This window comes from Toxotes jaculatrix, chromosome 10 (assembly GCF_017976425.1).
Source record: "Toxotes jaculatrix isolate fToxJac2 chromosome 10, fToxJac2.pri, whole genome shotgun sequence".
In the NCBI taxonomy this organism is placed as follows: domain Eukaryota; kingdom Metazoa; phylum Chordata; class Actinopteri; family Toxotidae; genus Toxotes; species Toxotes jaculatrix.
The window spans coordinates 17,306,451-17,319,993 of record NC_054403.1 but is presented as its reverse complement, the minus strand read 5'-3'; the positions used below and the strand labels follow the sequence as shown (position 1 = coordinate 17,319,993).

Genomic DNA, 13,543 nt, shown 5'->3' with positions numbered 1-13,543 from the left:
TCTTGCAATTTTACTGCAAGTAGCACATTAAACACAGTATTCACAAAGACTTGCACAACTTGCAGTGAAGAGTCTGAAAAGGTGATTTTTGCTTCGGTTTTCATTGAAGCTGGGGAGATGCACTAAATTATTTGTAGCGTATCCTTAACCTGTGATCTCTCGTCTGAGTGCGGATGAGTTTCTTGTCAATATATGAATATCGCAGGCCAAAACAGACTCGCTTGCTCAATACTGGGTGTATAAAGACATGTTGTTTCACTCTCAGACAGCTTGAATCATCTGGTTCATTTCATGCTGTCAAGTTCAGCTCCTGCTGAACAGTTTCTCCATGCAATAATATAATTAGTATTCAGAGTTGGTGAGAGAAAATTATTTGGCAAGTAGAATCCCTATCTAATGCAATGTATTTAATGTAACCAAGTAATTATTTAAAGAGTTTACAGAATAATGAGATTGGCTATTAAATATGAAATTAAAGTTTGTCACTGAGGGTTAGATCAAAAAACTTCTCTGCTCCCTTTCATTTGGTTTGTACATTCATTTTTTATCCATCCCTCGTCCATCCTCACTAAAGTAAAGTGTCATCTGTTGTGGTCTTGAAAATGTTTGGTGTTGCAGCTGACATAACATCGTGTGTGTGTGTGTGTGTGTGTGTGTTTGTGTACTTCCTAACCTTGCGCTGGGCGGTGCGCAGGGTGTCCACCGTGCTGCGTAGCGTGTCTCTGTCTCTCTCTAGTGCAGCTCGCTCTCCCTCCAGGGTGGCGATGACCGTGGTCTGCATCCTGTGAAGCTCCGCTTGGCTCCGCAGGCGGCACAGCTCCTCCTCCATGGCCAGACCCTCCGACTGAAGAACCTGGGAGGCAGACGGTGGGAAAGTCATTGTGCAACTGTCCATCTAAACACACAGACGTCTGTATATACACTGACTGACATAAATGGGCTGGACAAAACATTGGAAACAGCTTTTATTTAACAATGTACAGCTGAGCCTGACGGGAATATTTTGCAGGTATTTTGCCATAAAACAAAGTATTGGACATACAGAAATTCTGATTTGATGATGATGATGATTAAAGTGTTTACAGTTCTGTACATTTTAATACAATTCTGTGCTAATTTTTGTGACAGCCTAAGAAATGCAGTAGTTGTTGAGGCATTTAAGTGTGGAACAAAGTGGTGGGCCAACCATCGGGCTTACAGTACCCTTGGCATCGCCAATAACAACAGTTTTTTTCAAAGCGCTTATAAACCAAACATAACTAAGTAAATATTGTTTTTCTCTGCAACGGTTATAGTACCAAATTACATGGCCCAATGAAATTGCTAGAAAATTACAGAACTGCATTGTGCTAAAATGAATCCATGCAGCCGCTTCCTGCATCATTTTATGAATCATTAGCTTAATATATTTCTCATATCAGCTCAAAACAGTTTCCAATGCTATTTTAATATCAACCCTGCTTTAATATCATATTGAGAATATGTTATTAAACTTGTTCCTTGATGCGGAAAATACTCTTTCCTTCTCACAGGAATGCTGGCTGTTTCTCATAGCATTAGATGTTATATCCACCCATTTGTTCATGACCTGTTCATCCAGCATGTCTTTAATTCATCCATCCCATCAACCAAATATCCCTGATCTTAATTTCTCTATTAGCATTTCATACAGTCTCCAGCTTAGACACTCATCTGTTCCTGAGTGTCTTTCTGACCATTCCATTTCCATTCATCCATCCATCCATACCTCTAGCTGCCTGCGGGCCTCTCCTAGACTCTCAGCAGCTTTCTTCAGACGCTGCAGCTCGGCCTCCAGGACCACCAGCCTCTGCTCAGCCTCCCAGGTTTTCCTGCACTGCTCTGCCAGCTTGGAGTGCAGGTCCTGGGCCATGGTCGCCTGCCTGTCAGCCTCCTCCTGGGCCTCCTGGAGCCGCTTGGTCAGAAGCTCCAAATCAGGAGCAAGCAGAGAGGGTTCAGCCTGGTGTGCAGCTGCGGTCTCTGTGTTATCTTCCATGCGTTTTTGATGCTTTTGGACCTCTGTGCTTGTTGTTAATGAGGTCTCTTCTTTCTTTAGCTCACTTTCTTTCTCCCGTCTCTCCCTTTCTTTCTGCCCTCCCTCTGCCTCTCCCCTCTTTTTGGGCTCAGTCTCCTCGTCGCATGGTTCACCTTTTCCCCCTTGAACTTGGAGAATCTCTTCACCAACTCCTGCTTCCCTCTGGGTGCCAATGATTTCACCTCTTCTCTCCCTCTGCTCCATCATTCTCACCCTTCCCTCCCCCTCTCCTCGGTAGGATTCAGAGCCCTGGACTCCTCTCTCCCCCTTCTCCCCATTCTCTCTGTTGGTCTTCTTCATTCCTTCCTCCTCCGTCTTGTCTTCTCTGTGTTGCAGTTTGGTCACAAGCTGCTCTAGGTGCTGCTTCAAAGTTGCATTTTCATTCTTCAGGTTTTGAAACTGAAAAATATAATGGGGAAGATATTTCTGTGCTTTTCAGAGCTTTAAATCTCCTGCATTATTGCTACTTTTTTGTCCTTGTTTCTTTTCTTTTGGTCCTTCTATGTATTGTACATGAATGAACTTGAATGCATTGTGAGCAAAAAGACTGGGACCACCTCTTTTCTTTCTCAAAATGCATCCAAGTAAAAAAAGAAGTATGAAAAAAAAAACAAGATAAATAACAATGAGGAAATTAGAGATTGATTTAAATGATTTTTGGTTGGTTATAAAAATAGTATACAAAAGGCACTACTCTATACAAATAAACACAGAGGCATCTGAGCAGAACAGTCTGGGCAGCCTGTAAAGAACAGTCTGTAGCTATCAAAGACAATAGTACAATTCAGAGCATATTGGGAATACACTGTAAAAAATGTAATTCATACAGCATCTGTACATTTGAACATATACTATCAAACATTTAATATACTGATTACTTAGGTTATATAAAATAATTTCTTACTTCTTCTATAATATTACTTAAAAATGTTTATATCTGTTGAATTTGGGTCCACAGCAACCTTTAGGTCCCTCTCTGCTCACCTCCCTGAGTGTGTTCTGATGCTCCATCTCCAGGCAAGCCAGCTCATCCTTTGCATCGGGAGAATCGGCCTGCAACAGAAGGAGATGGATGGTTAACTCCTCAACTGGTGCTCACTGCTTATCCTGTTTCATTTACATCTATAACAGCTCAGACAGACTCAGAGATGCAAGGTCTACAAGTACTTTCATTAAACTAAATTGGTTCTTCCATAAGGGCATGAAGAAACTCTATATATGCACTACTTCACATATTATGGAGTTGGACAGCTGTCATCTCTCTTCTGTCTCTTCACTGTATCACTGCAATCACCGATCCCTGCCAAAGCCTTTTGTTTATGACCTGCTTTGACCTTCAACCCGTAGCTGGAGCGCTATAAACTGTTATTGATTATTCTGACAGACATCACCTTCAACGCCTGATCCCTGACCTCCTGCTGGGCCTGCAGCTCCTCCAGCCGTCTCCTCAGCTCTGCGTTCTCCTGTTCTGCTCCCAGCAGCCTCAGCGTTGAAGCTTCGCCCACTTCCACACTCAGCGGCTTCTGATCTGAGACAGAGGAAGGAAGAAATGAAGAATAAAGCACGAAGAACAATGAAAAAGAGGGACGAGAGCGGCAGATAGGGGAAAAAAGGAAACGAAGAAAAAGAGAAATGGATACGTGAAGAGATTCACTCGGTTATTGTTGACTGATAACCTGTGGGCCAGTGTTACCTCAACATATTTTCTCTTATCAGTTAATTAAAATGTCTTAAATGACAAGGTGCAGAGAGGCAGGTGCTCTGACCAATCAGTTCGCTCAGCTCTTCGTCAGAGTCCAGTTCCGATTGGAGGAAACTTTGGTGAACTGCAGCGACCGGAGCAGGAATGCTGCCACCGCCACCACTGCTGCTGTGCCTCAGGTCCGCCTCAAGGCTCATGTTCATCTCCAGCAGCTCATCAACTCGCTGCCTCTCGGTGTCCCGCTCCTACACACACACACACACACACACACACACACACAGATACTTAATCATTCATTACAGGAAAAACAGATTTCAAGGGGCACACACACAACATACATAGATAGTTCAGATGCAATGCTTCATTTATGACATACACAGTTCTTAAGGAAGATAATTTCCTTACATATTAAAGTGTAACTGTAAATACACGCACTCACACACTAACAAATATGTTCAGTTACACACACATTTGCACAAACATGTACGTAAGCACACAAACGTACACACACAGTCAAAAATAAAAATGTATGCAAATATCCTACTTCGCAAACAGAAAAACACAAAAATACACATTGTAGCTCCACCCACCGCTTCCACGTCCAAGATTTTCTGACGCAACAGAAGATTGTCCCTCTCCAGCTCCCTTAAAGATGAGCAACGTGCCCGTGTGCCCTCCAACTGTTCTTCCAGGAGAGCTTTGGTCTCCTGCAGCGCTGCACACAGCTGCTGCTGCTCCTGTAGGGGGCGCCACGCACAGAGAGAGGAGACGAGAAACTACATAAGTGGAGTCGTCATCATGTCAGTCAGACTTTCGAAAGGCGAACTCTCAGACCAAACATATGCTGAGAGGGCTCACATTGTTTATTAATGTGTCGTTTGCTGCTGTATCTCTCAAAGCTCATGGATCTTTGACCCACAACCATCAGCACCAGCACAGAGTGTCAACACAGTCAGGACCTCATGTGTTCTGTGAGCAAAGGCTGTAATTTACATTGAAACCACTTCCTCTAACACCTACTACTGCTCTGGCTGTTTTCTACATTTCCAAGAATGTACAGTTTACCCAACTGTAATACGTGTTAAGAGCAATATAGGGTATAGGCTAATAATTATACTACAAAGTTATAATTATTCATTGGTTGTGCCATAAAGCTACAACCAGCCATAGCAGAGATACAGACAGAAAATGGTGAGGAAGAGAAAGAAAGGGAATGGCACACAACAAAGAATGTAGAATAGAATGTAGAATAGACTTATGAAAACTAGTTCATACTAGTCTGATATTTCCCCTTTTAAATCATAACTTTTACTTTATTTTAATGTTAGAACAGAGAACTAAGAAATCTTATTGGCAACTGTTTCAAAAATTTTCATGTATTATCCAGCAATATAAACCCAACATGACTTGCGGCTGCCTTTCATTCTGGATCCTATGAGACAGCTTTCAGTGGAGAAAGTGGAATGTCTTCCTCTTCTTGAAAGAAACCTTTGCTTCATAATTCTGAGGCACGACCACTAAAGCTTAATATTCGATCACAATTTCCTCTTAGAAAGATAAATGCAACTCGCAGAAACAAAAGCAGGTTCAGAACTGTGACAAGCATCATCAATATATGTTAAACTTTGTTTCACAGTGTAATTCTGGTTTTATTTTTGCAGTGTGTTTTTATCAGCTATGATAACATATACTCACCAAAGTAATTGCTGGGATCTAGAAACACTGCTTCTAAATTGATGTCTGATAGGGTAATAAACACAAGCGGTCAGACGGTAAACAAGGCCTGATTATCTAAACCACTTTATTTTGGAGGTAGAACCAAAATTGAGCGACTGCTTGTGATTCTCAGCTCTTAACTCGGTGAGTACGGTGTTATCACAGACAGAAATGATGGCCAGAACCATGAAAATAAGACCTAAATTGTTATAATCCAGAGCTGTCTTGTGTGTTGCAGTGGATTTGTCTTTTAAATGAGACAACCTCTGTATATAAACATTTAATGTTAGCTCTTCTGCAAAACTTCACTGTGAATTTGTCCAAATTAATTATAAATCCAAACATGAGGAAAAATTAATCTTGCCAGCTAATTTGGGCTGTCACAGGGACGCAGAATAAATCAAATAAGACTGAGAAGGTGACAGCGAGGACACTGTGAGGGTGTTTTACAAGGATATGAGCACATTTTCTGCCTCAGAACAGTTATACTACCACAGGATAAATCTCATTTGGGTGTAAAAGCTCCAATAACAGAAGCCGTACTCCTGCTCTTTGTCAGTGAAGCAGCTCCAGGCTGTAAATCCAGATGACATCACACAATATAATCTCATTCTCTGACTTTGTTCATACTCACTCTTGATTGAAACGCTCACGGCTGTGAGACTGAATATATGGCTTTTGAGATTAAGTGGTACTTCTTTTTAAAAAATAATAGCTACTCAGAGAAAGGTTTTAAACATGGATCTTCTTGATGTGACCTTCGGTAGTAATGTTAACTTGAGGACCTCGCTTTGTAAAGAGGCTGTGTTGATGTGTTTATGTATATAAAGGCATGTTTGTTTTTTGCTAAATAGGAGATTTCTAATCATAACTTGTTGCCAAAGATGTAGCTGTGCTGCTTGTTCTCTTCTCTTTGCTGTAAATGACTTGTGTCATTTACAGCAGTGTGTGTAGTGAGTTGTGTGCTTGAAAAGTGTGTGTGTGTGTGTGTGTGAGTGTGCACCTTCAACTGAGTGCGTGTAAGCTCCAGGCTGCGCAATCTGTGTTTACAGCTCTGAAGCTCAGTCTGGAGCTGCTCGGCCCGTGTAGCTCGCTCTCGGGCGCAGTCCAGCTCATCCCGCAGTGCGCGCATGCCCCTCACCTCACCCTGCAGAGTACGATTCTGAAGACAACACACACACACATATGTATATTCAACCAGCGGTGGGGATGAGGTCAAAAAAGGTTGTGCACAGATCTGGGATATGCAGTAGAGTAAATGTTGACAAAGTCTGATACAGGAAGATGGAAAGGTGTGTCTGTGCATGTGTGTGTGTGTGTGTGTGTGTGTGTATGTGTGTCTGTGTAGGTGTGTAGGTGTCTGTGTGGTTATGAGAATGAAATATCTTCACGTGGAGAGAATGACAAAAGTTTTCAGTCTTCTTTTCAACAAGATAAATGTTAATATCAAGGTTTAGATTAGGATAAAGGTTATGTAGTAATTTAAATGAAGGTACTCAGACATGTTGTAGCATCATATAACATTTCCAACGTTTGTGATTTAGGAACATTAATTGATGCAAACATTTGTGTGTTAGTAAATTTAGCACTACAACAATAGACACATACATGTAAAAGATCCCAGGAAGGCTTTTACAATGTGGAAGCATTGCAAGTTGTTTTGTTCTGGACTATGAGTTAGTCATGAAGTTTAACAGCGATGTTTTTCTGGACAAAACTGTGGCTGGTTGTAATGTGTGCAGCCTAATTACTGCTAAATATATAACCAAAGAGGAATCGATTTATTAGCTATTAAAAGACACCTGTGTTTTGTGCTGTTGGCTGTGCTTTATCCTTTTTTAAGACTGGAATAGAGTGAATTATGGCTGTTGCCATATTAGTAAAGCTTTTTATGTGATACAGCTTTTCTGTGTGTGCAATGCTCTTTAAAAAAGTTATAACAAAAAGAAAACATCTCAAACTTGGCTGTAAGTTAGGCTATATCATGTGTCCTCTATATCATGTGTACCTCTTTCTGAAGTTTCTTTAGCTGTTCCTCCATGGTTTGTATCTCCTGCTTGTAATCCAGTATTTGATCACCTTTATCTTCCCTAAAAAAACAGTCAAACATCAAACCATCAGCACTAAAAAATGCAATTACACAATTTTTTAAATACTTAGCTAATTTGTAGCTTGATTTTTTTTTACCCTTGTCTATGATAAATTGGCTGACAAAGGCCACAAGATTAGAGCAGATTATAGTTGCTAGATATGGTAAAAAGACATGTATAACCAGAAATTATATTTGGCCAGCAGTGACCTTTATGATAGAGCCTACATTAAATACACAGTGTGAATTGGATTACAGCAGTGAGTACCTGATATTTTCCATACTCGTTGCTGAGTAACAGCTCATAGTTTTGTGTATTGAAAAGCGTGACAAAATAATTTGCACATTTTTCATGTTGACCTTTATCACAACTTTTCTAAGAGGTTCTCTTGAGTGTTCCCATCACACACACTCACAGTTGCTGTTTAAGGCGGCGGAGTTTGGCCTTGCTATCTGCCAGCTGGAGTGCCAGACCCTGGGGTGGCTCCTCGCTGTGACCAGCCAGGGGCACCGTGGTTGAGTCAGCCTGGGCCTCCCTCTCCCGACAGAGCTCTGCTATCCTCTGGGAGGGAGAGGGAGAGAGAGAGACGGGGGCGATAGACATGGCAGGGACAAAAAGGACGGAGGAAAAGGAAGATTTGGAGAGAGAATGAGACACGCAAGATATGAAATATGGGAGACTTCCAGGAACTGAGAGGAAATTGGAAACAAAAATTAAGATGTGTTAGGTACTTGCAATTTTAAACTCATTAAGTGTAACAGACAGCTTCGTATAGTGAGTAACAATGCCTTTTCAGTGCTTGAGAGCAGCTACATTATTGTGTTTGTACACATTGTAGGTTTTAAACTATTTGTAATGTAAAATTACTTTTCTGTGTTTACTACTGTTGCTCTTTGATGTATTTGACATTTACATTTACATTTGACAGTAACAGGACAAAACTGCAGGACAGGGTCAAACTAAGAAAACAAGCTCATATATTAAGTAATAATTTAGGTCAAGGTCTTTTTAAAAGCAAAAAATTAATGCTCATCATAGTACAGCTCAAATACTTACTACTCACTCTAGTCTGTTTTTGAGGCAGTGGAGGGGAGCAACTTCAGTTCATATGCATTTTAGTTTTCAAATTCAAATTCCACAGTATACTCATGTTTTCTGAATTTTAATCTGTCCTACAGCCAACTCCACTTGAGCAGGATAAGATATAAAACACTGATCAAATATGTGACACAATGAAGCTGTGATGAAACAAGTGCTGTACTTTCTTATGTATGCTTTAATATTCAGTTAACTGATTTTTATAACTTCATATGATGTGACGGGAAACATTGTACTGGTCACAGTACAAACATCAAACACATTTTTAGGGTTATTTTTTTGGTCTTTGGTCTTTTAGCATCAAAGGTCCCCTGCAGTAATCAAACCGGGGACATTGTTGTTATACTCTCTGTTATGTGTCTTTTTCCACTGGGCTCCAAAAGATTTATTTTAAAATCAATTTAAGGCCCAAAATAATTTGTAAGACATCATGCACATACTCCCACAGCTCTACAGTTGCAGTCATACATGGGTCTGACTCCATCTGTCTGAACAGATGTAGACAGTACGTACATTATGTAAAGTGATACAGCAGGTTACTGTCTTTTTGTCTCCAGCTAAGCAGTTAAGCAAATAAGCTTCTGTATTATTCAACAGGTCAGGTGTAATGGCAGCACTTATAGCTTTTGTTCCAGCATTTATTATCTTAGATTAAAACAAAAACTGGGGCTAGCTAGTTCTTTCCAAAGGTTAAAAAAATCCAGCACGAAACACATATTATCTCATTTGATTACTAAATACAAAAGTGTAAAAATGAAATGTGATTTTAAAAAAAAAGTTTTAGAGGTATTTACTTTGGACAGAACCAGGCTAGCTGTTTGCCCCTGTTCCGAGGCTTTATGCTAAGCTAAGCCAACTTGCTACTTGCCTGAAGCTTCATATTTATCATATAGGCCGGAGAGTGGTATCAATCTTTTCATGCAACTCTGGACAAGAAAGCGAATAAGTATATTTTCCAAAATGTCAGACTATTTGTTTAAGTGTGAGTATTCATACCTCCAGGTGTGTGTCTCTCTGTGCCAACAGGCTTTGGATCTGTTTGGCCATGGAGCTGAACACCAGCTGTAAGTCTGCACCTTCCACCTCCACCAGCTCCTCCCACTGCAGCGGCAGAACCATGCGAGGATCCTGAGTCACCTGCAGCAAGGACAGTGTCTCAGGTCTGTGTGATAAGATCAATGTGCGTCTGGGAAAACCTGACACAAAATGTCAGATCCGGGGACAAACGATCCAAGCGGTGTGAAGGTTTTGTGAATATCAAGCAGAAATGCATCCGTGTGCAATGGGGGAAAAAAATATTTCTCACATTTCTATCTGGGAAGTGTGTCCAGAAATGCCTGACTAATGCATGCAAAACTAATAATCATGTAGACAGGTTTGAAATGTCCTCGGGTGGAAACCATATGAACAGCAAGCAGGGGGTGTATCCATCCACAAAGGAAGAGCCCCTCTCACCTCTATGATTTATGAGGCTGAGAAACCTGGCACAGAAAGGGCTGGTGGGCAACATGCTGTTACTGTAATTCAGACACGCTTGTATGCAACATGCTGTTTTCATAATGCTGGCAATTATTCACGGGGGGTATTTTTAAAAGAGTACAATTTAGCTTTTATGCCTTATTGGAGAGGACAGCGGAGGATGACAGAAAAGAGATGAAGGAGACAGGATGATGTGACAGAGGTGGGGGTGGAGAGGTGGGCATGAGAGGTGCAGGATTCATCCTATGGTAGCAGCAAAAGGCACCCAGAGGTCCTAAAAAGGCAGCCAGCAGAATGACAAGTAGCTCATTTTCAGACTTACTGGGAGCGCCAGTAGAAGGTATGAAAGTTTTACTCTGTCAGCCGACAGGCCGGACAGTGAATAAATGCTTTGCTAAGTCATATTTAGGAACAAAAATCCTTTCAGAAGCTTCTCCCTTGGACAATATCTCCTCATACTGATGACCAGTCACTGAATGCCTTTTATTTTTGGGGCGCTGATTTGATTAATTCTGCACTTGAACGCACCTGCTGAATACAGCTGGCAATGGCCGCCTGGGTCTCGATGTCCAGAGACTGGATCTGCTGAATGAACGTCTCCTTCTTCTCACACTGCAGACACAGAGGGATGAAATGGTGTCAGGTGTGTGTGTGTGTGTGTGTGTGTGTGTGTGTGTGTGTGTGTGTGTGTGTGTGTGTGTGTGTGTGTGTAAATAGATCCATAAACTGTTTAGCTAATCAATTAATAATTTCTCTGTGTTTTCAGGCACAAATGTCAAAAATTCAGTTATTCATCATTATAAACTAAATATCTATAGGTTTTGGGCTGTTGGTCACAAAAACAAACAATTTTATGATGTCATTTTGGGCTTTGAGAAATTATGATGGGCACTTATTTTCACAATTTCTTAACAGTTTGTCCATTAAACAATTAACTGATTAATTAAGAATATGATCAGAAGAGTAATCAATAACAAAAATAATTATTAGTTGGAGCCCTACAATTATCCTTTAAATATGAAAGTTCATATTGCCCACTTTTGATGTATTAAAGGCGCCTTTAAAAAGAAATCATGCAATTAATTTTTAAAAATCATTTCTTTGTTTAAAGATTAGCAATGCTGAGCCACCTAAAAATAAATTCATTATTCAGGGTTTTGATGTAAAGTTGTATTCAAAATGGCCTAAATACTGTTCATTAGGGTTTTTTTCACCTTGACGAGAATGAAAAAAGGATTCAACACTGCATAATGTAAAATTTGGTGTGAAAACAGAAGCAGAAACAAAAACCCAAAACGCCTCATAAGCAGCTTTCTAATTCTGTGCTGTTCATTACATACCAGACAACAACCTGTGTTGTTAACTAAATCAGGATTTATAATCTTTACAGTGAATATTTTAGGAACTCTCAGACTAAACTTGTCAGGCTCAGCTTTACACTGTCAGACTTGAACTTTTACCCTGTTAATACAGTTAGCATGTTAACTATGGATGAATATTTTTAAAGTAAGAATGTCAAAGTGACATCCTTACATTTAGTGCCTATAACTATACAGTGCCAATAACAATTATTCAACCCCTCTTGGAAGCTACAACGTTGAATCATTTAATGTGGCTATTTTTACATTGTGCTCGTGTGGTATGTTTTGCTGACTGAATCACCAAAACCCTGACCTTCCAGATATAAATACAGGTGTGTTTAAACTAATTTGCAAAAAGTTCAGTAAGATACAATAGATCTTGCATCCTGTCTTTATTCCTTTATGGATGCATGTGTGCTGCTTCCTGCCGCTCTGTTTTTTCTCTGTCACTTCAGCTTTCCCACACTGTTGAAATCCCTAAATTCACAAATCTGACATTGCCATACCAATGATTTTTTTTCAACCCACGTTGCTCGAGCCAATCAGTGCCAGGTTGCTGTTTTTAAATGTCACTGCAGTTCTATCATACTGTCTTTCAGACCTACTATTTTGAAACCATCCTCCTCCAAAGTTCCACCTTGACCTCAAAGCTGTCCAGTGAGGCTTGACTGACCATATACTTTTTAGGCGCTGAAGATTGCACCAATTTTCACTGAAAATTTCTATTTCTTAATTTTAAAGACGCTATAATACGATGTGTCCTATCATGAAATATTGGATAAGTAGAAAATCTGAGGCCTAAATAAAAAGTCTGTGGATCAGTTGAGTCATTAGCATTCATTCTTTGGGGACCAGGGATTTCTGTGTCAAATTTCATGGTAATCCATCCAGTATTTATTTTGCTGTGGACCAGAATATCAGGCCAAAAGATCGACAGACTGGCCATGGCACTAGCACGGCTAGAAATGTAGAATACTGAACAAAAAATACAAAATACTGGCTCTCTGCAGGGTCAGTAAGACAACACTGGTGTCATTATCAACCTTCAGAAAGCACGATGGTCATGTGAGTGCGTGATCACCTGCACAGCACATCCTAGTAAGAGGAGCAGGAGTCGCCTGAGCTCTTCCACGGCTGCCTCTGAGGACAAGAAATAACTGTCATCATCATCATTATCATCATCATCTCCACCCCCCACCACCATCCTCCCTATCATTATCACCTTAATGTGTTTCACAGATTGCAGAGATATGGACTTGTATGTAAAGTATAATTACTTTCCCGCAGCTGAGAGACGTGGCACTGATAGGATCACATTGTTATCGTGTACCTGTTAGGGGGTCCTGCCCCAGAATGGCAACATTTGGAAGAGGCATCAGTATCAACTGCTGCAGGTCTTCCTGAGGAAAAGAATAAATGTGAAGAGTTAAGTGAAAAGCAAAAAAAAACTGTGAAGTGATCAGCTGGTCCATGACGTCTGTCTGCCCACAGTGAGCCAGAACAAACAACAGCAAAACTTTCCACCAGCCTGCTGCAGTTTGTGGTGTAAACAAAAAGCTGATATCCGATAAGAGTAAATCTTTTTTTTTTTTTTTTTTTTTGTTCTATCAGGTTCAAGGAGGTTTTGTACTGATTAGGTTTTATATATTTCAGTGTAGATTATTCTTAGGATTCTTTAAAAGTAATTCATATAACATAGAAAAAGATGGGATGAACGGATAAAAGTCCCATTACAAAATCCCTTAAGTGCTTCCATTGTTTCCCTTGTGCTTTAAAGATATGGGCAATGCGGGTAATGCTGACACGGCACATTAACAATGTACAGAGTCACAAAGATCACAACAGACGTCACACACAACCAGAAAACTTACTTACAACAAACCCAAGATAACTACTGCAAACCAGCCCCTTACTAGAGCCTGATCAGTACATTATCATGGCCGTTCTCACTGGCTGATTTAAACTTGACATGTGAGTATTGATATTTTGGATGATAACAAAAAAATTACAGTACAGAAATTCCAAAAGTATGATGAAGTTTAGT

At 40.3% G+C, this 13,543-nt stretch overlaps 1 protein-coding gene across 2 annotated transcripts in view; it reads right to left on the bottom strand.

The window, feature by feature from the left end:
* ccdc88b (coiled-coil domain containing 88B) overlaps positions 1–13,543 on the bottom strand; it is a 43,742-nt gene that overhangs the window by 21,775 nt on the left and 8,424 nt on the right. Inside the window, exons 4-16 of one of the 2 annotated variants that reach the window (XM_041047949.1) lie at positions 12,830–12,899; positions 12,581–12,639; positions 10,667–10,750; positions 9,656–9,796; positions 7,977–8,122; positions 7,480–7,561; positions 6,475–6,633; positions 4,346–4,492; positions 3,820–4,000; positions 3,445–3,581; positions 3,038–3,106; positions 1,748–2,452; positions 674–853 (exon numbers count right to left, since the gene is read on the bottom strand). In XM_041047949.1, the coding sequence (XP_040903883.1) occupies positions 674–853; positions 1,748–2,452; positions 3,038–3,106; positions 3,445–3,581; positions 3,820–4,000; positions 4,346–4,492; positions 6,475–6,633; positions 7,480–7,561; positions 7,977–8,122; positions 9,656–9,796; positions 10,667–10,750; positions 12,581–12,639; positions 12,830–12,899 (2,160 nt within the window). The remainder of the gene's footprint in view (positions 1–673; positions 854–1,747; positions 2,453–3,037; positions 3,107–3,444; positions 3,582–3,819; positions 4,001–4,345; positions 4,493–6,474; positions 6,634–7,479; positions 7,562–7,976; positions 8,123–9,655; positions 9,797–10,666; positions 10,751–12,580; positions 12,640–12,829; positions 12,900–13,543) is intronic. The other variant, XM_041047950.1, reaches the window with a different exon arrangement.